This window comes from Ischnura elegans, chromosome 11, assembly GCF_921293095.1.
Source record: "Ischnura elegans chromosome 11, ioIscEleg1.1, whole genome shotgun sequence".
Classification (NCBI taxonomy): Eukaryota; Metazoa; Arthropoda; class Insecta; order Odonata; family Coenagrionidae; genus Ischnura; species Ischnura elegans.
In genome coordinates, this window is record NC_060256.1 from 99,916,761 (window position 1) to 99,943,667 (window position 26,907).

At 39.7% G+C, this 26,907-nt stretch overlaps 1 protein-coding gene across 1 annotated transcript; it reads left to right on the plus strand.

The window, feature by feature from the left end:
- The first annotated feature begins 1,157 nt into the window (after window positions 1-1,157).
- On the plus strand, window positions 1,158-22,077 carry LOC124167673. Its single transcript, XM_046545657.1, has 2 exons — window positions 1,158-2,546; window positions 21,994-22,077. Exons 1-2 carry the CDS (start codon window positions 1,158-1,160, stop codon window positions 22,075-22,077), a joined length of 1,473 nt encoding a protein of 490 aa, XP_046401613.1.
- Window positions 22,078-26,907: the final 4,830 nt, after the last annotated feature.

A 26,907-nucleotide genomic window follows, 5' to 3' on the forward strand; every position in this document is an offset into this window, starting at 1 on the left:
TCCTCTCTTTGGCCATAAAATGGAGCGTCACTGACTGACGGGAATTGTTACTAACTGACACATGTGATTTGATGCTTGTTAACTTTTCTTTTTCATGGAATGAGCATTGCAAAATATATCTATATTGAACACAGAAATTTATATAAAAGAAACATAACAGTTGCATAGCCATGGGGTATGTCCAGGGGGTCCGGACCCCCCCCCCCCGAAATTATTTTCACAAACACAATTATTTTCCTTCAGAAAAAAGTGTTAAAATTAGTTTAGAACCCTCTACCTAGTACCCTGTTTTTAAAACACTTTTTCCCTGTGTTAGACCCCCCCTGAACGAAATTCCTGGCTACCCCACTGAAACATAAGCACATTGTATGTATTTTATCCAGTAATTTTGCTTCGATTTCTATATTCTCGCTTAAAATGTTGAGTACTCCTAGCACTATGATCTATTGCGTAAGGAGACATCTTAATTATATTTATAGCAGCTAACTCCACATGGTGAACAAAGAGTGTGTTCCGTATGGGTGAAATGCCGTGCCACTGTTAGTCCAGCATTTCATTGGAGGCAGAAATGCCGTGTACAGGGATCTCTGCAAATTTTATTTTCATGCTGTTTTAATTACACACTCACACTGCATTTATTACAGGACAACCCGACTTAAAAGCTGCCCAGGTCATGTTTCTGCCTTTGCCCCCAACTACATCAACACCACCCTTGCCATGATCTGTTACGACTTCATTGCCGCTGTCTATTCTTCCTGTTTAATTCCTCGCATTCACCTCTTTGCTTTTCCCTCTCACGAGGCTCGCGCTGTCTCTCTGCTCCCGTCTTTGCCATCTTAATAAATCCTGGCATATGTTAAAATTAAGGATTTCAGATCTCAACAATCATTCTGCTCCTATGTCCCGCTTTCACAACAAACGTACCGAAGCGATACGACGACAATGAAGGTGACGGTGATACGCGGCATGCCGAAGTCAACAATTGGCAAAAAAATAAAATACTCCGCTGCATAAACAAACAATTTACCGACTTTTAACAATTTACCAATTTACCGACCGAATTCCAACGACTACAAGGGAACCGCACCCGTGGTGTTTCGAAGAATCAAAATCGCCTTGTGGTGAATTTGACTAACCACGCCATTGACGACACCACCATGACAGTGCTCTCCAAAGGACTGAATTTCGCACCAGCACCTAGGAATATTCCGCATAAGGAATACATTGGAGCAGTAGAGCAGGCGGTGAGGAAGCTACCTGAGGAGGAAGCAGAAGAAATACGAAATGAAGTGTCACTGGTCCTTTTCAGGGCCATACCTCCAAAATCAAATCTATCAAGGAAGGAGCGGTTGGCCCTCCAAACATTAAGGGACAGCAAGGATATCATGATACTCCCGGCAGATAAAGGCAACGCTACGGTCCTCATGAAAAAAGAAGATTACCACCAAAAGATTCTGGACATTCTGACAGATGACACATACAGAGTCATGCCTCGTGATCCTACAGACGCTGTCTCCAGGAAGACCATTGAACTGATAAAAAAATCTGGCATTCCAGAGGAAGAACTAAGGAATCTACGACCGAAGGCACCAGCCCCACCAAGGATATATGGGTTGCCAAAGATCCACAAGATTATGCCGCTAAGGCCCATTGTTTCTGCTATTGGAGCCCCAACCTACAACCTGGCAAAATGCTTAAGTGGAGTACTTGCACCATTTGTAGGACGGTGTGAACACCATGTGAAGAACTCCATGGAATTCGTCAAAACCCTACAAGACATCCACGTACAGTCGACGGATATCATGGTGAGCCTAGACGTGGTGTCATTATTCACAAGAGTGCCAATTATTGACACCCTGGCTTTGCTGGGAAGAATATTGGACCGCAAAACAGTGGAACTCTTCCGCCACGTTCTAACTTCCAGCTACTTCCTATACAACGGAGACTTCTACGAGCAAACGGATGGAGTGGCTATGGGTTCGCCTCTATCGCCTGTCATCGCTAATTTCTTTATGGAAGACTTCGAAGAACACTCCCTCAACTCGGCTCCACTGCGCCCTAAGTGCTTCTTCGGGTATGTCGACGATACATTCATCATTTGGCCCCACGGAATGGATACCCTGCACTCATTCGTCGACCACATGAATAGCCGTCACCCCAACATACGTTTCACCATGGAGACTGAAACGAACGGAGAGTTGCCCTTCCTGGACATCCTCATCCGCCGCAGGGGAGATGGTACCCTGGGGCACAAGGTATATCGGAAGCCGACTCATACCGATCTATACCTAAATGGGCAAAGTCACCATCATCCATCACAGAAGAACGCGGTCCTATCCTCATTAATTCATAGGGCCAAAAAGATCTCTGACGAGGATAATTTGCAAGGAGAATTGAAACATCTGAATAAGACCTTCATAGACAACGGATACAGCCACTTCCAAGTCCATAAGGCCCTTAAAAGGGCCTTTAGACGAGACAAAGGAGACAAACCAAACGAAGAACGGCCTCCAGCATCAAAAGCCATCCTGACATACGTCTCCAAGGTCTCGGGGAAGATAGCAAGGATTCTTGCTAAACACAATATTCGCAGCATTCACCTTCCTCCTGGCAAACTCCGGGATCAGTTAGTCCGAGCCAAGGACCCTATTGATCTCAAGACAGCCGGCATTTACCGCATCCCATGCGAATGTGGTAAAGTGTATATTGGAGAGACGGAGTGGACCATTGAGACGAGGGTGAAGGAGCATCGACGCCACCTCCGACTCGGACAACTTGAAAAATCGGCCATTGCTGAACACTGTGTCCAGGAAAATCATAATATCCACTGGGAAGAAACTGCCCAACTTGGAAGAACAAGAGGCTATTGGGACCGTATAACTAAAGAAGCCGTGGAGATCCGTCTTCACCCCAAAAACATCAACAGAGATCGAGGACTGCAGCTAAGTAGCGCTTGGAACCTGGCATTAAATAGGACGAGGAAGGAGGAAAAATCCCGAACCAATCAGAGACCACCTAGGTGAAGGAGGAGGGTATAAATATCGAAACACCGCGAACCCGAGAAGCTCTCATCCAAACAATTTACCAATAATAATAAAACTAATATAACATTATCACTCGAGGAACATATTATGCCACGAATTTAGTGTACCAGTCGAGGCCAATGAAGCGCACGCACCAAAACTTGAAACTTGATTAAGGTTAAAATGTCAGTCAGTGACGGCCCTCAGGAATAAAAACGGTGAATGCTGGGGAATTTTTTATTCTGATCTTTCATCCTTGGGATGGACGTGATTTGGATACGAAACGATTTATCTCCCGCATCCATCGATTTTGGTCAGCGGAAAAAAATTATGTCAATCGTCACTGACTGACACCAAAACGACGCACTGTTGCGTTACATTCCTCTGCGTGAACATGTGACTTTCAAGTATTGATGAAATGGATTGGTAAGACACAGTCATGATTGGGGAGAATGGTTAACTGGAAATTTTCATAGAAAAATCTTATCTTAGTTGCGAAATCTTCAGTAATAGAATGCCTCTGTAAACGGAATCATTTGCTCATATGATACGAGAGCTCAATTCCGCGGCGTTTTGTAAAAAAATTGTTGGAGTATGGGGAGAAAAAGGTACGGATTATTAAAATTTGGAATATTTACACCATGTCAGGACTTTGAACGGTCCATATACCTCAAATTGAATTTTTGAACCCTTGTATAACATTTACGTAGAAACGCTCATGTCCGAAGCGCACGCGTTAAGTATTACTTGTCAACAATTGACTTATATTCAACAATGGGGAACTTGCATGCATTTTTTTTATTTCACAGGCGGACAGAAAATTATTTTCTGATTACAACAAAGAAAACCGCATGTATATCTGAGTTTTCCTTCGCGAGATATTCAATGATAAATAAAACGAATTTTAAAGCGCGGGAAAAACTCCCTCACCCTCCAAGTCACTGCCGACGAAGCCTTGATGACGTCAAAGGTGCCTAAACATCACACGAAGCTATTGTTGTGATTGTTTGTAATAGTTGCCACTAGTTATGAGAGCTTCGTTTGTTAGATGTGTTGATTATTTTCTATTTAAAGATAAATATCCAACGATAGAGGCTCGGAAGCCCTCATATTTTTTTATTATTTATAATATTAATATCTGAGTAAGAACATAAAATATAAAACTGGAGCAGTTCAACCAAAAATTTTATAATACCTAAATAACATCGTTATAGGAGTCTGAGCCACGGATGTTGGAACGGGGATACGTTAATTGTGAGTTGATGTTATCGACGGCATATTATTCATTTAAGTATGTAATTAGAACGATTTTGTTGTGTAATAATGTCCGCTTATCCTTTAAATAAAATACCTTCATCCGTTTATTCGTAGGTACCGGAGAATTCGTCGTTTAGGACTGTCTATTATAAGGAGAATTCCCGTCAATGCAACTTTTGCTCGCTGATTGGAGACATCTAGGAACATTTTTGTGCCAAAATAGTGTTATTTTCAACGTGACATCTCCCGTTCAGCTACTGCTAATAATCACAGTGCCAGTGGTTATAATGCACAAAGTTTGACTAGGTTGAAAAATATGGTCCAAGAGTTATCAGTGTTCCAGCGTGATTGAATTGTAAAAAGTGCTATTGAGCTATCGATAAATGTCTAACAGTAGTGTAAAAGTTGTCAGCGGCGTGTAAACCTTCGTTGTTCACCGTAGATATGACTTTTCACGATCAAGCTATTGAAATAAAAACTGTGCGATGTTTGTTATTCCATTATTTCAATGAATAATGGTGAGAAAAGTCACCTGTGTCACTTGTGTGGGCTAATTTAAGACTTTAAATCAGTGAATAAATAGTTGTTTACATCATAACGAGCTCTGTTATTGTAAGTTGTACGTGATGAATATAAGAATGTAACAGTGACTTCCAGTTTTTGATAAGAGTATTTGCCTTTTTCCCACTATATTTTTATGGTATATGCTAGTATATTGTTTGTGGATTTACCTATATTATTGAAATAGGTTGTAGTTTGTGTTGGCAGCGGAACCGATTCACGATCTCACATGTGGATTGTGTGCACACTGTTTTGCTGTGAATTCGTACCGTAGGACGGATAGGACTACCTTCTCCGCTAATTCGGCGTTGCCAAATTCAACAGCAAAGCTTACTCTAATGTCAACACCACAGCTTACGATCGTTATCCTCCAGTATCACAAGTTCCTTTTACATCTCGATTTGCCGCCGACGTATAGCAATAATTTGTCTTAACAAAGGCCATGAGGGTCGTGGCATCAATTTTTGGTGTGCTAAAAAAACGGCTGGTGCCCTAACACCCCACGCCACACGCCTTTTAGGCGGCTTGTGGGGTATTATGTAGATGTAGATGAATATCAGGTGTAGTATTCGAACGAGCGGCAACGTTATCATCCATTTTTCTGATAACTAAAACATACGAAGTCAAACGCTTGTACTTCATCATCCCGATGTCGCATTATTAATATCCCAAGTATAAATCGTGGCACAATAGCAATAGGAAAACTTGCCCATGAATAACAGAACAAAATAAAGTGACGATTAGCGGCTAAATACTCCCTCAAAACAAATTTTACATCATGCGCTCAGCGTATTTCCCAACTCCCTACGGTTGTTTAGGCACCTATGACGTCACGCCTGGTCTCGGCAACGCTCGGGTGTCTTCGCGCAGTGGTCGGCTCAGAGAAATTTTTCTCGATATTAAATGCAATTTTTTTTATTTCTATAGATGTTGAATCGAGAAACTTAAGGTATTTTTACGAGCTAATGTATCCGTTTTACTTATTCAAAATAGGTTTTGGAGCTATCTACGACCCATGCAAGTTCACCATTGAGAACCTTTTGCCCTCTTTCGGCGAACACACAACAAAAAACAAAATACACCACTCGGCGGCAAATTTGAAAATTAAGTTCACCGAACATAACCCACCCTCCAAAATTGGGTACCAATTTTAATAATAATAATAAACAAGTAACGTCGTGAGTGCTTAGGAAAATATGAGGAAACTAAACAAAGAGCGCGCTAACTGAACCTGGGAAGATAATGAACAAAAGTGAGGTTATAAATTACGTTCTTCACTCTGAAGGGGGCCATCATCAGAGACTTTATATAAATGGGCAGCCCACGGATTGGAATGGTTCAGCACGAATGCTCCCTAAGCAACGATATGTACAAGAAAATGAACAATTGCCCTGGTATACGAAAGAAAAGAGAAACTAAAACAAACAAATGAAAGGAAAAAATAGATTATTGAACAGGCAGTTTGGCCAGTTTTGGGACTGGGCGTTTAAAATTACCAAATGCTGTTCGGACAGTGCAAACTCGCACTCGTCCATCAGTTCCTTGATGAACATCAATAATTCTAGCCAACGGCCATTGCAAAGGAGGACTATTCTCCCTTTTAAGAATCACTAAATCTCCTCGTTCTAAATTTGGATTTTCCAAAATCCATTTTGACCTAGATTGTAATGTGGATAGATACTCGTTCGTCCATCGATTCCAGAAATGTTGAGAGATTCGTTTCACAAGTTCCCATCGGGTTACTCTGTTGATTTTGACATCTAAAAGGCTTGGTTCGTGGATAGCCACTAATGGTGTGCCAATCAAAAAATGTCCAGGTGTTAAAACTTCCAACTCGTTGGGATCCTATGGCAAAGAGACCAATGGTCAGGAGTTTAATATCGCTTCAATTTTGGCAAATACGGTTGATAGTTCTTCAAAAGTTAAAATTTGGCTACCCACTGTCCTTTTTAACAAACCTTTCGCCGACTTGATATTTGCTTCCCACAGACCCCGAAAGTGAGGTCCCTCATATGCCAAGTGATATTTGTGATGGAGTATTTATCCGAAATTTCATTACCCTTTAATAAGGCTTGAAACTGTTTGTTTAATCCGGTCAAATACCTATTTGCGCCGACAAAATTGGTGCCACAGTCAGTGTAAACATCTGAACATAAGCCTCTTCGAGATCTCTCAAAGGCCACAATAAATGCCTCTGTTGAGAGACTAGATACAATTTCTAAATTACATGCCTTGGTTGCTAAACAAATGAACAAACACATATACGCCTTCTATTTTTTTGCATTCCTTCTCAAGGATTTCTTCACTAAAAACGGTCCTGCAAAGCCAATTCCTGTGTGTAAGAATGCACGCGCAGGTTGCACACGAGGAGAAGGCAAGTCTCCCATTAATGGTACTTTAGGGGCACAACGCAATTTGAAGCAAGGGATGCATTTATAAATTCTGTGCCTGATTACACTTCGGGCAGGGATAATTGAAAATTTAAAACTTAACAAATACTGTAAGATAGCTGGCCCTACGTGTAAATACACCTTGTGATAATAGTCTATTATCAAGTGAGTCAAATGACTATTTTTGGGTAGCAACAATGGATGCTTCCGTTGATAAGATAAATTTGAGTTTTGAAGACGCCCACCCACCCTGAGACAGCCATCTGAATCAAGGAAGGGATTTAAGCGTTGAATTCGAACTGAACAAGGTAGACCTCGATTTAACCGATAAGTGTCCTCTTTGAAGTGACATTGCTGAGTCATTCGAGTGCAAAGTATCAATGCCGTATTGATTTCATTCAATTTCAGATATCCACTGATGCGATTATTTGATTTAACCCTTGTGTTGGTAATAAATCTCCGACAGTATGCCACAGTTCTCAACAAATTGGACCACGATGAGTGACGTTTGATAAATTCCAAATCGGGTTCCAGAAATACTGTGAAGGCGGAATCTACAACATGTTTACTTTCCGATAGTTGATTGAATTCAATTGGTTGGAAAGAACTGATATTCCAATTAACAAAGGGTTCCGATAGCCAAGCGGGCCCATGCCACCACAAATGTTGATAAACTAGTTCACTGGGCAAACACAAAACTGGGCCCCGACTTCCTATATCTGCAGCATTATCTTGAGTTGTAATGTGATTCCAAGTAATACCGATCGCATTTTCCTTGATTTGCATGATACGATGTGCAACAAAGGTTTTCAAACGATGGGGTGGGGCGTCTAACCATGTTAGAACAGTGCTAGAGTCTGTCCAAGCAAATACGAGAGTTAATTTTACCATTCCCGAGATACTATCAAATACAAATTTTATAAGTTTGGATAACAGGACAGCTCCGAACAGTTTCAAACGAGGGATTGATTGAGTCTTAATTGGTGCAACTCGTGTCTTAGACAAAACTAACGGAACACTTCCTTTTTCTGCTAAATCACCCATTCGCACGTACACAGAAGCACAATACCCTCGTTCAGAAGCATCACAAAATCCAAATATTTGGGAAATGTAACATTCCATATTCAAAGTTGTGTCCTTTCCTATCCATCTTGGGATTTTGACAGCAACCAATGATGGCAATTGTTTCACAAACTCTTTCCAAAGTTTCAAATCAGAAGACGGAAGTTCATCGTCCCAACCCAGTTTTAATTTCCACAAATTCTGCATGAGATATTTTGCCCAGAAAACAACAGGGGCGATCCACCCTAATGGATCGAATATCCGTGCGATCGTGGACAAAATGGGTATTGGGTGTTTCCTCGTTTGGTATCGGGTGTTTCCCATTGTCGTACATTATAACAAAATGTGTCCGACTTGGCTTCCCAATAGATGCCCGACAATTTGATTGAGGGAACTTGATCATAGTTAAAGTTCACTTCGATTTGGCAAAGATCGGACGGAAGCTCTTGCAGCATCTCTACTACCTTGGATGCCCATTGTAACATAATGTAAACTAGCCACCATGTTGTTTGTTTAAATAATTTAAAATTAACAATGGTAGTGAGGAGGCAAGAATGGTAGTGAGGGACGCGGAAAAGATATACACAAGGGGAGTCGTGGGTTGAGAGAGCTACGTACAAGACGTGTCTTATAAGATCGGCAGAATAAGAAAAAAAGAGAGGACGCAAAGAAAAAGGAGGCGAAGAGAGAGAACCGATAGAAGGAAGGACGCGTGAATAAAAAAAAGGTGGAGAAAGATCGAGATACGGATCGTGGAGGAAGATATCAGGCAGAGTGGAGTTGTGGAGTACTGTACCATCCGGCAGTGCTTGAGTGGAGACGCGAGCAGTGAACCCGATAACTAGACTTGAATGATTATTATAAATACACAAGGGGAAGAGTTAAAAGCCCATTGGAATATAAATGGAAGTTATGCAATCTGTTTGTTATAATGATCGATTGTAAGTTGAGCCCAATTAGTCTTATTTCATGATATTCTGAATATAAAAGTGTAAAAGTGATATTTTGTGCATGTTATTTTATAATTAAGTGTGTTTCTATACCCTAAGATAACACGAAACCAAACAAATAGTAGGTGAGAAGTGATACATTAATTGGTAGTGTTACACCATTTACGGACTTGAAATCCCCCAGCATTCATTACCTTATTTATTTCATTGATTAAGCTCTCTGCTTTTTGGGAAGATGCGGTGCCAGTAACCAAATCATCTACAAATAAATCCCTGCGCAACTTCATCTTTGCGCAACTGTTTAATAGTGCGCATAGCTAAGTAAGGTGAAGAGGCGAGGCCAAAAGTTACCGTATTAAGTTCGTATTCTTGCAAATCAGAATCTAAATTTGGACGCCATATGATGTGTTGATACGCTCTCTCCTCAGGCCGAAGTTCAATCGTTCTGTACATTTTACATATGTCACCTATTAAGGCCACCTTATGTAAACGAAAACGAATAATCAAGTCTGATATGTCTTGGTGAAGTTTGGGTCCCACCAGAAATATCATTAAGTGAAGTTCCTGCAGTGGTCTTGGTAGATGCATCAAAAACTACTCTCACTAGAGAAGTAGTACTAAATTCTTTATATACAGCATGGTGCGGTATATAGTATTTGCCGGTACCCCATCCGACCTGAGACATATGGCCTAATGAGATGTATTCGGACAAAATAGTGTTCGGATTCGGATGTTCGTCTCTGCCTTGCGGATTCTCATTCAATTTCCTCTCCAGCAACTTGTATCGCCTAATGGCTGTCGTCTGAGAATCTCCCAATGTCGCCAAATAATCTATTTCCTTAAGCAGTAGAGGAGCAACATATCTGCCGCTAGGCTTTCGATAATGGCAATTAACAAACTTTTCTTCTGCTAACTCATCCTGCGGTGACACAATATGAGCCATAGGTGCTTCCTCTAATCTCCAAAAATTTTGTAGAGTTAAAGCGAGATCAGATTCCGCAGATACAAGACAAGTAGAAATGTTAAATGAGTCACGAATTGTAGAAGATACCGAGTTTAATGGCCCAATAAGCACATACCTAAAAATCGAAGGTCATGCTGTGGGAAGTCTACTTGAACGAACCACTCTATCTTATATCTTATCCAACATAATATCGGAATACATATCTGCTCCAAGCAAAATATCAACTGGCCCTGGTTTATAATACTCCGGATCGGCCAATTCTAATAATTCAAAATGATGGCGTACTCTATCTGGGACTTGCTCCGTGGGTTGTGTTGAGCTTATCTTTGGTATAACAATTGCATTTACTTGAAGCTCAGGGCCCCGTCGACGCGGCCGAATAACTACAGAGGCAGTGCCCTTGGTGGACGTAATCGGAGTAGCGGCTAAACCAAAACCATTGACCAGCGATGATCTGCGAGGAATACCTAGTCGTTGCTGACAGACCGTTGTAATGAAGCTTGCTTGAGAAGCAGGATCAATTAGAGCACGAATAGGAATGAACGTTCCTGACTTGCTCTTTGCAAGTGCAAGACATGTCCCCAACAAAACCATTGAATAATGCAAATTCATTTGGCATGCAGAACATGTATCTGAATTTGACGAGCCATCCCCCTCGACTACAACTGATTCAGAGTTTACCCGTTCGGTATTCTTAAGGAGTTCTGCAGCCGGTCGATCATTTAAAGACTGTGCCTTATCATTTGTGGCTTGAGATTTGTGGAATACATTGTCGTAGTGCGTGTCGTAGTGAGTTTAGATTGCATACTAAAGTATGATGTTTATTATTACATACTTTACAAAGACTTTTGGAAAGACATTGCTTCGAGGAATGTTTTTCTCTTAAACAATTATAGCACAGCCGTTCTGTTTTCCCAATGCTCTTCTCTTCGTCATCGGTAGAGAAATGAATTTCTCGCATTGATATATCTTATGATCACGCGAACAAACAGGACATGATAACTTCTCTACCTTAGCTACATGAAAATGAGAGGTTTCTCATGCAAAAGATTTGGTTAATGAACTAACCTCTTTCAATAATATAGACTGTGCGCTGTCCTTTACTCCCGATGATCGGAGAACGTTAACGTAGTCGCGACCAAATTCTAAAAGCACGTGAACCGATGGAAATTCCACCCGGTTATTCTCAAGTTCAAAATGTTTTCTAGTGTCTTGATCCATAACTCGAGATGCTAAATGGAACAAGATATATTCACCCAAATAAGGTATGTTCAACGTCTGCAATGCAATCACATTTTCCGAGTATGTTTCGATGAACTTTTGCAAAGAATCCAGAGAATTATTCTTCAAGCATGGATAATTAAACAACTTATCTAAATAATGAAAGGCCAACTGGCGTTTACTCTCGTATTGTTGGATCAAAGGTTTCCAAGCTATTTGATAGTTTTCAGCGATTAGCGGCAAACTAGTTACAAGCCTGTGGGCATTACCTCGTACGCTCGAGACCAGATAATAGAATTTTTCAATGTCAGTTAATTTTGTGTTTAGGTGAACAAGACTATTGAACATATCAAAAAACGGCTTGAAATTCTCAGTTTTCCCATCGAAGGAAGGCAGCGTAATTTTAGGTAAATGCACCGTTCTATCTTCGGATTCATTCGAAGAGGCTCTAGGTACCTCCCGAATCAGAACACGTCTTGCCACGTCTCGTATTTCGTGGTAGTAGCCTTCTACCTTATCGAATGCCTGTAACTGTTGTGCCTCTTCCTTATCTAACTCTAATTCAATTGTCATTTTCCGCAATTGATCCGATAATTCAACGAAGGACTTATATTGATTATCGAGTAGCAAAAACGTACTCTCAAAAAGGTCTTTATCTTCCGCGTTGCCTTTGACCGTCATGGATATTTCGTGTAACTTTTCAATGATACGCATGTTCTTTTCAAATTAAGATTTAGTTAATCGAAATCTCCTCATTAGCCTATTACTCTTCTCTTTATCGGCCATGATAAATCAACTACACTCAAATGAATATGAAACAATGCTACACGAATGGAAATGCCTGACACAAATCCAGAAGAAAACGACCAAAGAACAGCAAAAATGCCAATAAAACAACAAGGAACAAATATTTCCCCAATCACTCGCCACGACAAATAATGATTTCAAATATGATAAGCAACAAAATGATTACGATGTGGATTCACCAAATTGATCCAACCAACAAAATGTGCGATTCAGTAAGCCGTATCCGGCCCGAAGGACCAGAAAATGTTTAATATTCACAAAGATGAAAAGTGAACCGTATTAGATTGTATTGCCGCCGAATGGTACTTACGAAAATTCTGAGGCGTTAATGCAATGGCGAGCTGGGACGTGGTCTCTGTAGCAGGTTCTCCTGGACGTCCGAAGCACACGCGTTCCGTATTTGCTACTTGCCAACAATTGACTACAATTCAACAATTGAGAACCTTTTGCCCTCTTACGACGAACACACAACAAAAAAAAACAAAGGAAAAACAAAATGCACCACTGGACGGCAAATATGAAAAGGAAGTTTACCGAACAATTATTTTTATCCCTCCCGTGCAAATAGAAATCCGTTTCACCCTCCGTTATTGAGCAAGAACATTGAATTTATCCGAATAAAATATGAGGCAATGGCGTAAAAATAGGAAATCAATGCTTCGCAGTCAACCGTGGACGGCTCTCATTTGTGCCAAACGCCAGATGGCAGACCAATCGGCACTCGTATTTCTGAAGTTAAAGAACCAAATTCGTGGGCACCCCTCCACCCACAGCGGCGTAAAATAAAAAAATTCAAGTGACTGTTATTGAGGAAACGAGGGTGGTTGACGGAAAATAAAAGGAAGACGCAAAGGCCATCACCCTCTTTATGCCCCCTCGGGTTACACAATTTTTATCATTCTTTCGAAATCGAAAGAGGCTACCGAGAGTGGAGCGGGTTGAATCTCACTCTGATCGTCTTTTTTCAATCTCCTCCTTTTTCATTCCCATTCTGACCAAATGGCAAGCAATGGATTCGTATAATGGGTGAAGAAATCGAAAACATTACTTAAACTGTTAAAAAAGAGGGCGTTTTCTATGACCCAATATAGCTATTGACGAAAATAATTACCTAGAGGGATTGGAAACATACGTTACGATAGGTAGGTTTAGTACAGCAGAGAATATACGCTTATTATGCTCTGGGCATCATCGTTGGAGTGAAACACATTTATTGCAAAAATTCTATTTTTATCATACAATTTATAGTGATGCACATTTATTACATAATTGCACAAATTACAAGTAAGAACTTGGATCATCAAAATGCTCAATAGGTACATGAAAAAAGAAAACATGTAAATAACTGTTGACACAATAAATTGATGTAGCAGTAAATAAATACCTGTATAAAAAATAAAACACGTTAACGAAGAAACAAAGATTTGAATATTCCAAAATCGTATTTGTAGTAAGTGATTACTTTAGCACAGGATGTTTTATTTCGCTGTGCATTGAGTGGAGCCATATGTACGTAATTCGTTTTAATTGCATGAATAATGTCCATTAATAAATGCTCTTAGTCCTCAAGGGAAGAATTTCAGAATTCAGACGCCAGCTTGAGTGATATGTTTTGTTTTTTGTGGCTTGAGGTGAGCCATTTTAACATAGAATACTACTGTAAATCAGTCAAAAGCGTCAGAAAAGAAAATTTACGGGGGAAAGTACCCAGTGATTTCAAGGATTTCACTGGAATAACTCACAGGCCACAATTCATCCATTCGTGGCTTACTATCGAGACGTTATATCTAATAAAATACAGCATGTGTCATATGTAGAAATATCTGACTGCCTTCACCATGATACCGTATGTGTCTATTGCTTCCAGCGCAATTTCATCAATTTCCTGAAATGCCACTTTTCAACTCCAAAGTACATTTATTATTTTTCCGATGGATGCGCTGCCCAATATAAAAATAGAAAGAATTTCATTAATCTGAGCTACCATCAGGAAGACTTTGGTGTCACTGCAGAATGGCATTTTTTTACTACAGCTCATGGCAAAGGACCTTGTGATGGGGTTGCAGGGACCGTAAAAAGACTATCCACACTTGCAAGCCTCAAGAGACCTTTCGATAACCACATATTGACAGCACGAGAGTTGTTTCAGTGGAGCAAAGTAAATATCCCTCCATATACCTTCAATTATACACCGACTACCCATCACGATGAAGACATGGCCAGGCTAAAGCATCGTTTCGAAAATATTAGGACGATTCCTGGTACCCATAAACTTCATTGTGTCATACCTATTAAAAAAGGTATAGTGAAGACAAAGGCATATTCCATCTCATCAGAGTGTAGAGAAGAGTCAGTGACAGCTGTGGTGAGAGAAATGCTGTTTACAAACATACATGGATTCGTTGCTTGTTTATACAATAATCACTGGTGGGTTGCATATGTCGAACACACTTATCAAGACACAGATGAAGTACAAACCCGATTCTTGCACCCACATAGACCATCTCCATCGTTTGTGTTCCCTACCAAACCAGACAGTCATATCATCAAAAGATATGATATTCTCACAAGGCTCGATCCTTTGTAACAAACTGGAAGGACATACTGTCTCCCTGGATCAGACCTGGCGAACATCAACAATTTAATTGGAAACTTATGAGGTGAGTTGAAACAAAGTTTTATTATATTTTCATTGAAGCTACCCATCACATTGTTTTCTGTAACACTGTAATGATATAGCCATGACCTATACCGTTCAACAATGGGCATTTCATATTTAAGTGGTACTTCTTGCATTTTGCTTGTGTAGTTCTGTAGACAAATAATTTTTTGGGCATGACGCCCTAAGTGTGCCATCTTAATATTTTGTATGCGTGTAGAAAAATGTATGAGCATTAACATATATTTTTATAAAAAAAATTGAAGGGGGGGTGTTTTGAGATATTCAAGGTCAAAGGTCAAGGTCAATGACCTCGAGTATTAAAATTATTATAAATAGGCCGTGTTGTATATCATTGTAAAGCCCTATATATTACCTTTCCAAAACCATAAGTTTCATTTTTCTACCTTGAATAAAACCGGAATTATAGTCATTTATCTTTAGAGAGACACGCTGAAATTTCGACAAATTCACAACATTTGCGGACCTGTAACTTTTGTCAAAATCATCATTGACCTCTACAAATTGGTATTTTTCCATCACTTACCAGTACCATTGAATACACCAAATTTGAAAGAAATCTGAGGTGGTCGGGTTGAGTGGTGTGTTGAATTCACATGGAATGACCCTGATAGCAAGTCAATGAAATTTGATCCCAATACTTCAAACCTGACTATGCGACTTACATCTACGTTCCACCCTACATGCCACCGAAATAGGCGTATGGCAGGGGAATAGCTGAATCTGATAGAGAAATCAATTAGAGAGAACTGCATCAACCCTATTATAAGTTTACAGACCAATTACTATGGCCATACAAATGGATTTTTTCAGCAAAGAAAAAAAGTTTGATGTTGCATGATCAAAGCGCGGGTAAAACGACGATTACAATACAAAGGAAGAGGAGCAAATTGGTGTGATTTGATGAACGAGTCCCACCAAGTAGATATCTTTTAAATACTTTCATTGTTGCGGGGAAAAACGGATTCCCAAACCTATCCGTTCGGCAAAATATCTCACCTATTTCATAATTTCTACTGGACCTAGAAATGTAGTGGAGTTCTGATATGATGTTTCCCGTGTCGCTCTTAAAGATATCTGCTCTTAAATCGCTCAAGGAATCTCATCCTATCACTCTCCCTTCGAGTCTATACAATCTTGAGCATCCGTGTCATAAAGAAATAAAATGCGGTGAATATTTTTACGGGTGATTCTTGTTGAGGCTCTGCTGCGGAATAAGAGAAGGGTTTCACTAAAAGGGAATATCTGGTTGAATGGGTCTAAGTTATGCCTGTGAACTTGGTTGGCCTCTCTTACGAGGAAGTATTTCTGTACGTTGTTTTGTTTCGTCTTCCGATAGCAAGCCTACAACTTATTTGCAGGAATTGCTTTACATAAGACCATAAAAAGAATGTGATCTAAAAAGTAAGGAGGCAGAATCACGTTTAATCAGTAACTTCCTCCATAAGGAAGATTTATAGGCAATCATTTTTCATTGATAATTATGGAAAAATGTTCCATCCGAATTATCAAAAATCAAACGTTTGTCACTGCTAAAAAGTAGCCATTTTAACCTGTCTACCCGCACCTGAAAAGAAATTCTATTCCTAAATTTTTATTTTCTTCACATAAAATCACTTACTTATAGTCCATTGTTATTATTTACATTTTGTCAAATGTTAAAAACCTAATACTACAGCCATTTTCAAGCTCCAACAGCAAAATTTTAATGCTCGTCGATTTCTCCATAACTCGGTGTGCTTTCTTATTACGGGTATCGTTAATTGTTATCCATTCCTTGGCTACGTTTACTAAAGGTGGTGGTTCCTTTCCATATTGAAAACTTTTTTGTATATAGTAACCAATTATAAAAGTCAAGTTTGTCTTCCGGAAGATAAACGCTAGGCTTATATTACTTGAGCAATGCAGAATATATATCTTTCATAGCGCCACGGAGAACATCACATTGCAATCTCGTCATACTTCAGATCAGACAGAATCGATAAATTAAGAGAGATATTTTTCCGAACGGCTCGATAAAGGAATTGGTTTTTACCCCGATCAATAGAGGACTTCAATACATGCAAGCCGTAATTTCGTTCTAGCATTTGCTTTTCCATTAACGGCAGTTGTCCTGACATTCCATACTTGTTGAGGAGGCTTGCGGGGTAATATGCAGATGCAAATTCCAAATTAATATAATTCTTGACAACTGATAAAGTGCAGTTGTATCAGCTTCTTTTTTTTATGGTCATTGAAGTAGAAAGTTCATTTCCTCGCCAAAGTTTCGATAAATTTATTTATCATGTTTAGTGCTATAGCTATAATAAAACCGCAAACATTTAAAGAACATAAAAAAGTTATAAATTTTGATTTTAGTAATATACATTCGGGTTACAACATTAAGTCTATCTCTCTCATTTTACACGAGACGACATTTTCCAAGATTACTCCAAAAATGATGCGAATTTCTTCCGTATCGTTCGCTCTTTGTTCACACGTGGCTTGAATCAGAGCATAAATAAATTTACTGCTATAACATCCCTCTCTCGTGTCCTTCGTTCTTTTTTTCATTTTTTCGTCCGTCAAAAAATAAAAAACTCCTCCCCCCCCCCCGTGGATGTGTGGGAAGGAAGTGATTCGGTGTTGTGGTAAGGTTATGAGTGTTGGGCAGGACCTTCTCCTCCAACGGCCGTCTCGACGCTTTCTCAAAGGGACCCATGAGACACGGCTTTTATGGCCTTTTTTTAGGTCCTCGACGAGAACGAAAGACAACCCCACCCATCAACCCTTTTATCGTCTGTCGTATTCCCACCCTCACCCTCCCTATCACTCACTCTCGACTCCAAAATAAAACCTCTCTCTCTCTCACCCTGTCCTTCCATCGCCTCTTCCATCTCTTCCTTTTATTGATTTTGTTCTTTTTTCCTTTTGACTTGATCATCGAAAACCCTGAGGGTATGTGGGGGATGTTTTCCAGTTATTACGTCCCTACTTTTGGGTCTGGTGAGGAAAGCAATGAAGTTTGATTCGTGTGGCAATGAAACGTCGCCCGCCGTCAAGTGAGTAATATTTGGCCACTCTTCTCCGAAATTCCCGCTACTCTTGCGTCCTTTTGCGAAATGTCTTCCCTCTTATGGCTTTCCTTCGATATGCTACTTTCATTTTATGAGTCGAGGCCACAAAAGAGAGTGTAAACAATTCGTATTTTTGCATGTCCAATGATAATTTCAACCCTTGCAGTGCTGCGCTTCGAAGGCAAGAAATATCTTTTAAGTAAATTTTCTACCATGTGCACAGTGTGTGTACCTTATGTAATGAGAGTAAATTCGTTAAACTATTGTATCTTGTGTGATACACCATTCGAATTGGCTAGCATTCGCGCGTGTCTTTGCTCTTCTGGAGATGTATCTCGCAGTAAATGTGTGTTATAAAGGCATAGTAAACTACCGTGATCTCTTGATATTTTCCCGATCTGCATTGATGTTTGATTAATTTCAACATAGCAGCAAGCAGATCACTACCTCGAGAATTATTGGTAAGTTTTGTTTCAGCAACTTATTGTTTATGGACATGGGGAAGCATATATATGTGCTGTCCCTTACGCTAATCGCGGCGGCGCCTCTTTCCTTGTTCCTTCCCATCCAAACCCCTTCCCGGGCGTGTGAGTCTCTGACTTGGTTCCCGGCCATCGTGGTTTGTAGCATCAATAAACTCCTGCAGGCGAGTTTCCCATGATTCTTACGCTCCCTGTATGTGAACAACCGAAGCTTCCTTCAGAGCTCACGTTAAAGCCGCTTTTACGGAATCCAGGTTTCGTGGCTACCGAGCACTAGGCAAAAAATGGCATCGCCCCGTTTCCCCGACCTTCATACATCCCCGATCATGCCACAGCGCACTTTTGACCCTCCCCAAGAGTGTAAATCGCCCTCTTCGGATGCCAACGAGGGACCCTGGATGTTGATATCTCTAATAAATTTTTTTTTATAATTAATTCTCATAACTTAAAATACACGCCCTTTATTATCGGCCTCGTCCTCAATCGACAGTCACTGTACACACGCAGAGCCTCTTTCATTCATCGAAGTTGACTGTTATGACAGTAGATCAGAAGAGATATCTCGCTGCTATTGGGAACACAGAACATTTTCCAAAAGTGTCAATATGCGTCATCATGAGAGAGACAGATAAACAAAAGAAGTTACCATTGCAAAGGAGAATTAATTTCACTCTTCTTGTGGGATTTTAAAAATAAAAGTTTGGTTACCATCGATCTCTAGTAACATATATATGAAAAAATCTATATTTAATTATGATATTGGCCTGAGTAGTTAAGTAGCCTCTTGCGGTATGTAGGAATCTATCGATTCATATGCTTTCAAATTTGAACTTCATCAACTTCGGCAATATATCGCATGGAAGTCGGCAAACATGTTGAAACGATTTATCAAGCAACTGATATTTTATTAAATAATAACTATTGATTGTTTTAACCAATGTAGTGTTGCAGTTCCGAATCAAGAAATATCTTGATAAAGAACTAGCAATATAAATGCAAACAGTAGGCTTATATTAGCAATCCTTGAGTATCTATGATTGCACTGAAATGATCCTCTTTCCGGTCGGATTTTCTTTTAGAAAATCAAGAGTTATGAGTTACAAAAGCGAGGAAAGTGAGGAATATTTTCGTAACTGACCTCAAAACGGATGTTGCTTCAAGATATTCGAAGTTTTTCTCTCTCGAATGGAGCAGCGCCCAATTTTCTTTTGAAGATATTCATTTATTCACAAGCAAAATAGGCGAAAGACAGTAGAATATGAAACGATAATCATTTTAATATTTATTTTTTAAACAAATAAATAAATTCGGCCATTAAAATAAGAGGATTAATTAAATTTTAATTTAATTTTTCAAAAGCAAAATCGATCCTCGTTTCACCACTCCTATTCCCACCAAAATCAGCCTAGGAATCCTTGTCGCTCTATAAAACTATTTAACTTCCCACACGAAGTTCCTCATTTCCATTGCCGATATATCGGGAATGTCCTCTTAAAAAATAAAATATTTAAGCTGTAATAATTCAAACGCCAATAATGCCACCCTACGAGATCGACTTCCTGTTGAGAGCGGAAATGCTCCCTGGGAACTCAGTGGAGGGTTGGCTGGAATAAGGGAGGGGCGCCCCCTTCGCCGCCCCTGGGACGCAGCTGCCCGCGTCCTTCATCCCTCGCCCAAATGCATCCAACAGATATCTCCTCCCTCCGATTCCCATTTAAGCATTTTAAGTGCACACCACAGTCAAGGAAGGCCTGCTGAGGTTTTCCCATCAATGTGCACGTTATGTTTCCTCAGGCCGTCATCCCCTTCGTCACTGAATGGCAACAGGCGGCCCAAGGGCCACTCGAGATGACTCCTCCAACCCTTAAATTAATTATACAGTCACGTCATAATAACAGAACATGCATAAAAAATGAGTAAATATACCATAAGTTATTTTCACGCACAATAACCTATTCAAAAAAGTTTGAAACTATTTCTCTATTTTTATAGAGTTTTATCAAATTCCAATAACGAATACATTATGCATATTCGTAAAATTATTTTTAAAACGGCGAATTTTGCAACCCAGAACTATGTATTTATTTCTCAAAAATTATGATAATGCTTATATTTTGCTGCATATGGAATTCAAGTATCTATAATTATTATTGATCAAAAGATATACTTCATTCCATTTTGGCATTATTTTGTTGAATATTTGTAATATGGAACCGCTAACCAATCTTTACTCATTACATAATGTAGGTAAATCATTTTTTTGTATGAAGTCATCAAATGTAAAAATTAATTTTTTTTTACTTTTTTCAACTCTTTCAACTGTGAAACTTTATGGTGCGTAATTTTAGCCCAGATTATACTAAAAATAAAGGAGCAAAAGTTTTCGGAAGGAAAGAGAAAATAATTCGTGTTTACCAACCCATAAAAAGAATAACCTGTTACACTAATTTTGGTCAACAATTTCTCAAATTTTTAGTACATAATACATGTAAAAAATGAGCTAAGTAGTGATATAGCTGATATCTTCGTTAAGGAAATCATGAATGTAGTGCTTTATAATGAAAAAGAATTTTTTTATATCTTTTGCACAACAAGAATTTCTTGAAAAAGCCTTCTACATTGGGTCGCATTTCAAGAATATAATGGAATACCAAAACGCGATTTAGATTTTAACGTTCGCAAGCATTTTGATTATTTTAGAGTAACGAGGGCATAATCGTACCCAGCATCCTCAAAAAACAACAAATTCTCAACTTTTACTTGGATAGGTTACCTTTCCGTAATTTTCGGCATTCTTGTCTGGACTCACCGCCGCCATGAAAAGAAAAACAAAGCTCTCGAATTTCCCATAGCTCCGCTTCGCGCACCCTCTAGCGTCGATTTTGAGGCAACGTTTGGTGCATGGTAGGGGGTGGGAAGGAGGCGGAGGACGAAAAAAAATGCAAGAAGGGAGAGAGAGAAAAGGATGCAAAAAATGGGAGAAAAAGGGGCCGTAAATTATGCGACAAACGACAATATGAGAAAGAACTTAGGCGGGACCTTAGGCGTGTTTTTTTTCTTAGCGTCGGCCCGGGGAAGTTTCGAGGGTAAAGGGGACACCAGGGGTCAAAGTTCACGTCATTTCCCTCCAAGGACCTTCTCAAGAAAGCGTGGAAACTGAGACTAAATGGATAATGAATGCTTGAGGAGGCATAATTCGCTAACATCATAATGAATTTTAATTTTTAACACGGGTTGAATGAAGCCATTCACTCCAAGGCGAGGGCATTCCTGGTTGCTATGGAATCCCAACAACACCCCCTCCAATGTTTCCTTTCACATCCATTAAGAAAATTGCGAATTAATTTTTACTCGAAAACTGAGGCTAATTAATTTTTGTCCACGGGAGAATATTCAAAAGCATAGAAATCAGCATGAAATCAGACAACAACGATGCTATATAATTGGCGGATAATTCAAAATAGTTGATTTTCGTATCCCTAATACTGAATACACTTATGATAATGAGTTTTTCATTGTTTTTTAAATATTCACCTTCAGGAAGATGACATGAAACGTGAATACATGCAACAAGATGACATAAGAAGACGAATTGAAACTAATTATGAGGAGAGATCAATCTAGATTAAACATCCTCCGATTAATGAGCGATATTTACACGCCTTTGGTATAGTTCAATGTGAACTCTAGCCCCACCAGTGCAAAATAAACTTAAGGCTGAGTGAAAAATTGAAGCGAGATCATAATCATTGGTGCATATAAAACTAGGACACGAAGAGGGGATATTTTACCTCATCATTTTCAAGGAAATTGAAAGGAGCTCTTGTGTGGCGACTAACGGCAATCACATCAAAATATTTAATTCGATGTCAGCGAGACTAGCACCAAATTATTATTGTTTCAATGTCGTATTACTGATGGGTCAAAAACCTGCTACTTAACATTATCAATTGTTTCAGGAGCAACTCGCCGATTACTTCTCTTCAAATAAAACTTTGTAAAATATAGGAACAACTTTCAGCTTTATAACTCGTTTAAACTCAATCTCTTTGAATTTAGCAACAAGCAATAAACAACCATAACCTTTTCGCGAAGCAGTAAAGTTCAATGGTCGTGGGCAAGAAAAAAAATGATCTTTTAATGGAGATAACGGCTATGTTTTGAGTGTCCATGGCTACCTATATGAGAATTTTTATTTGTCCAATTTTCGGGGTACAAATCGAACTATTTCCACATACATTTTTGGAGATATTCGGCGATTACATAGAAACCAAGCCAGCAAATACCCGATATCACGGTGCGATTAAAATCAAACCCTGGTATAAACGACATTCATAGGCGAAGCGACGAATCCATTTTATAATAGAGATAAAGGCCACGATTCTATAGAAGAGGGGGAGCCATTTTGTCCACGACCTACTTTCGCTTCGGCCAGCGATTCGAAAATCTGAATACATATACACACACGAACGGAGAGCAATTTCCGTCTCCATATATGCTGCTCGGGTTCGTTTGTGATGGTGAAAGTGTCTATTCCTGCTGAGCGATGAAGAAATTCGAGAGGAAAAGGGTTCTTGGGGCGGAGACATCAAAAGAGCCAGGGTCATATGGAGCGCAGATTTATGTCCCCACTTCCAACTGCCGAAGAGTCCCAACAGAGGGTGCTGGCGTCTGCCCGCGCTCATATCGTAGGGGTTAAGAGTGTCGATGCTCCCTTCACTCAACACTCAAGTGCACCCGCCCACTTGATTGAGTGCCTATCAACACTTTCGACTGATAACAACACCACTCCCTCGCTCACTCGAGTCTCCGTGAGTGTAAATGAAGCGTTCTCTGACATCTCTCCACTCCACATTCCCACAACTCTACCATCAGGCTTTAAAAAAGCATTATCCACGAAATTTGCGCCAATCACAAGAGCATCCGCAAAAATACAGAAATAATTCAAAGCAAAACCATCCAATCCCTACTCCGTCTCAGTACACTAATTAATCAATCTGATTTCCGTCAATCCCATCTAAATGAATTCTTATCCCATCTGGTTATTCATTATGAGTCCAGGCTGAAGAGTACCGATTATACACTCCTTAAAGATATTTGGGATTGCGATCTAAGTATCCGAACTACAAGCAAACTGCCTCACGCACAGGTAACTTTTCTTTCAGCCTGTCCTCCATCTTTACCTACTTTTAATTTTAGATTTTTTGAAGGTATTTAAAAATGGCCAAAACAGAAGAAAATAATTGATTAATATTTAATTTTTATTTTACCACCAAATAAAGCTCATATTGGCCATTTTACATCGGGTAGTCAACAAATTTAACGATTGCACGTACACGAACCTAGCCCTGGTCAGGAGAAACCTACCCAGGCGGGACTCGAACCCGCGACATGTTGTTTGGCATGCGAAGACTTTACCTTGCCGCCACCGAGGCTGGTAAATGTGTAAAAAAAACATTGATATAAAAAGTAAATAAAAATCAAATGCTAATAAAAAGTAAATAATTGCCATTTAATAATCTTTATGCAATTTTAGTGACATTAAATTTTGTTTCAATGCCCAGATTGTTAGATGTAAGTTTCTTTTTTCACACGAACCACAATGCACACCGACGATGCAAACAATTGCGTAAAAACTAATTGCTATTTTAAACTTGCTCCAAGCTTTACATCCGACTACCTCTAGTATTAGAACCTCTTAAAGTTTTGAATAATTTTTGCAAAGAATAATATGCTCGATTGCCTCCATTTATTCTTGCTTCTTTCTCTTTTTCAAAAGATCTAACATTTTTGGCTATTGTCACTAATTATTTCAAATTCTATACAATTTCAGTTGGGCTAAATATTTTATCCCTATCTTCTTCAACTCTTTTAAATTATTTTTTTTTTTTTTTTTGAAAAAAATATAAATTTGTTTTTTCCTCGTTAACAGTAGAAATGATGGTATAAGTCGCTTCTTTAGGTGGTATAATTGTCTCCTCGTTATAAACGAAAGATTCTTGTACGAAAAAAAGACAAAACGCGATCTGTTGAGCTGAGAGTATTACATCCCCTCTTAAACACGGAGGGAGGGGGGATTGAAGAGGCGATATCCGACCAACACGGAAATCTATTTCCCTCTGGTAAGCTTTTCGCCCTTAGCCATCGATCTGGGTGTTGGTAAAATGATAAGCGCTCTTAGGCGGCCCATGCATAGACATACATGTATAAGAGCAGGAGATGGAAGCCACATCAGAGGGAGCTTCGGAAGAGGGGCTGTGACGACGTTCGAAATATTAACGGCAACTTGAGACTCCCATCAAAGAGCAGAGCCATATTTAGACGGCGCTCGAGTCGATAATTAGCACCTCGCGTGTTGCACGCAACGGAGCAGATAGAAGTTGACGCGTGAATAATATGGCGACGTTTGAAGTGCCATCGAGCAGGAGGAAAGCGAGCCAATGCATCCATTAATTGAAGTGAAGTACCTGTCAAGTATCTGGGAATTACAATATCTTGGAACCTGTCGTGGGGGAAAACGCATTAGAAAAATTTGCGACAGAGCCCTGCAGAATGTAAGATTCGCCGAGAGTGCTGTGGGAAGATTTCCAAATGGAAAAGTGAATGAAAGGGGCTAATTCGCACTCAATTTAAATATGCAGCGAGCGTATGAGATCCAGCTCACTAAGAATTAATTCGTGGCCTTAATAAAACACAAAGGGAAGCTACACGATTCGTCGAAAACTGCTCCTGGCGCACAGATATCATTACACAGATGTTAAACGAATTCAGCAGGGAGCCGCTAAAGGCTCAGTGGCTACGCGCTAAGCTTAGACTGCTTGACTAATTAAGAATAGATATCTTTCGGAGCGACGCAGAGATCACATTAGAGCCCCACTATATTTCCACGAGTGATGTAAGCGATAAATAAGCGAGTATACCGGGCCACGGTGATAATTTTCACGGGAGTCACCCGCAATGCACAAATTGTGTGAAAAGTCCACGGAGAAAAAATCATTCGCAAACCTGGTCAAGGCGAAGGGAGAAAAGATCATTCGCAATCCTGGTCAAGGCGAAGGGAGAAAAGATCATTCGCAATCCTGGTCAACGCGAATGATTTTTTTCTCTGTGGATTTTTCGCTCAAGAAAGACATTTTGACATTTTCCCCCGAACAATGAAGGGCTTTAATAAATGTTAGACGGGACTTCGTTCGAGGATTTGCTGTTTATTTGTCAACGGCCACTGTCCTAACATCACCCGCCGATTGAAGCGACTAGCGGGGTTATTGTGTTATGACACAGAGATTCCTTAAAAACCGCGGATTTAAAGAAGAAGCAATCTCAATGTACTTCGATGTATTGTATGGTATTCGATATTCATTTGAACCAACAAAAAGGCAACTCGCAGAGCATCTACCTTTGACAGAGCAAGTTAAAAGCCTAAGTAGTTGATACAAGTGGAAGAAAATTTATTTAGAACGAATTTGTGCTTACATGTTTTATTCCACTATCGTTTTCATACGCTTACACTTCTACTTAAGTAGTCTCGAGGATGCTGATATTATAGAGCGGCAATTTGGGCGCCAATTAACTAGTGATTTAAGCACAGTGGGGCTAGCCACGGTGATCACTTGACGGAGTCACATGCAATGCACAAACTGTGCGATAAATACAAAGAGAAAAAAATCATTAGCCTCGACCGGGTCCCGATTAAGGCGAATAATTTTTTCTCCGTGGGTTTTTTTTCGCACAATTAACAAGAAAAATGACCAACATAACAGATTCGACCCAAAATCATATATAACAAGGAAACGACGACGGCTTTCGTGTCAATAAAGAGACAGGGTCAAATGAAAAGTTTGAAGAATGCACATGTATTCAATGACATATGTGGAGTGGAAGAGGAGGATTTGCATGCATTTCCATCCCCACATCCGTTTCCCACCTCCCCATGAACGAAATTTGCGCGTCTTTGGTGTGATCCAAGGTGAGCTCTAGCCTCACTAGAGCAAACTAAACCTATGGCTAAATACCTGATTAAGTGATTGAAGCGTAATCATACCATTCATATTGGTGTGTATCAAATTACAACACGAAGAAGAGATGCTCCACATAATAAGCATCTTTGCCTTAAATGTTAATAACACGATCCTTAATGCAGCATACGTCCGAGGATGTAAACTAGTACAGGATTTTCAAAACCAAAACAAGAGTAATTGCAATTGTTTGTTCCTGAATCACAGATTGTTTAGAGCTGTACAAGGTTAATTTAACCTTGTTACTTTGCTGCTGAGGGAAGCTTTATTATCCACAGTATGGAAGTTAAACGTATTTAACATTTAACGATCGTAAGCAAATGTTTGTAGGTGGAACTTGGAGGCAAGACTTGCAGTAGTATTGATAACTAGGACTGCATAAATGATGGGAACAATCATAATAACGAGGATATCGGCAACGAATTAGGTTTTCCGGCAT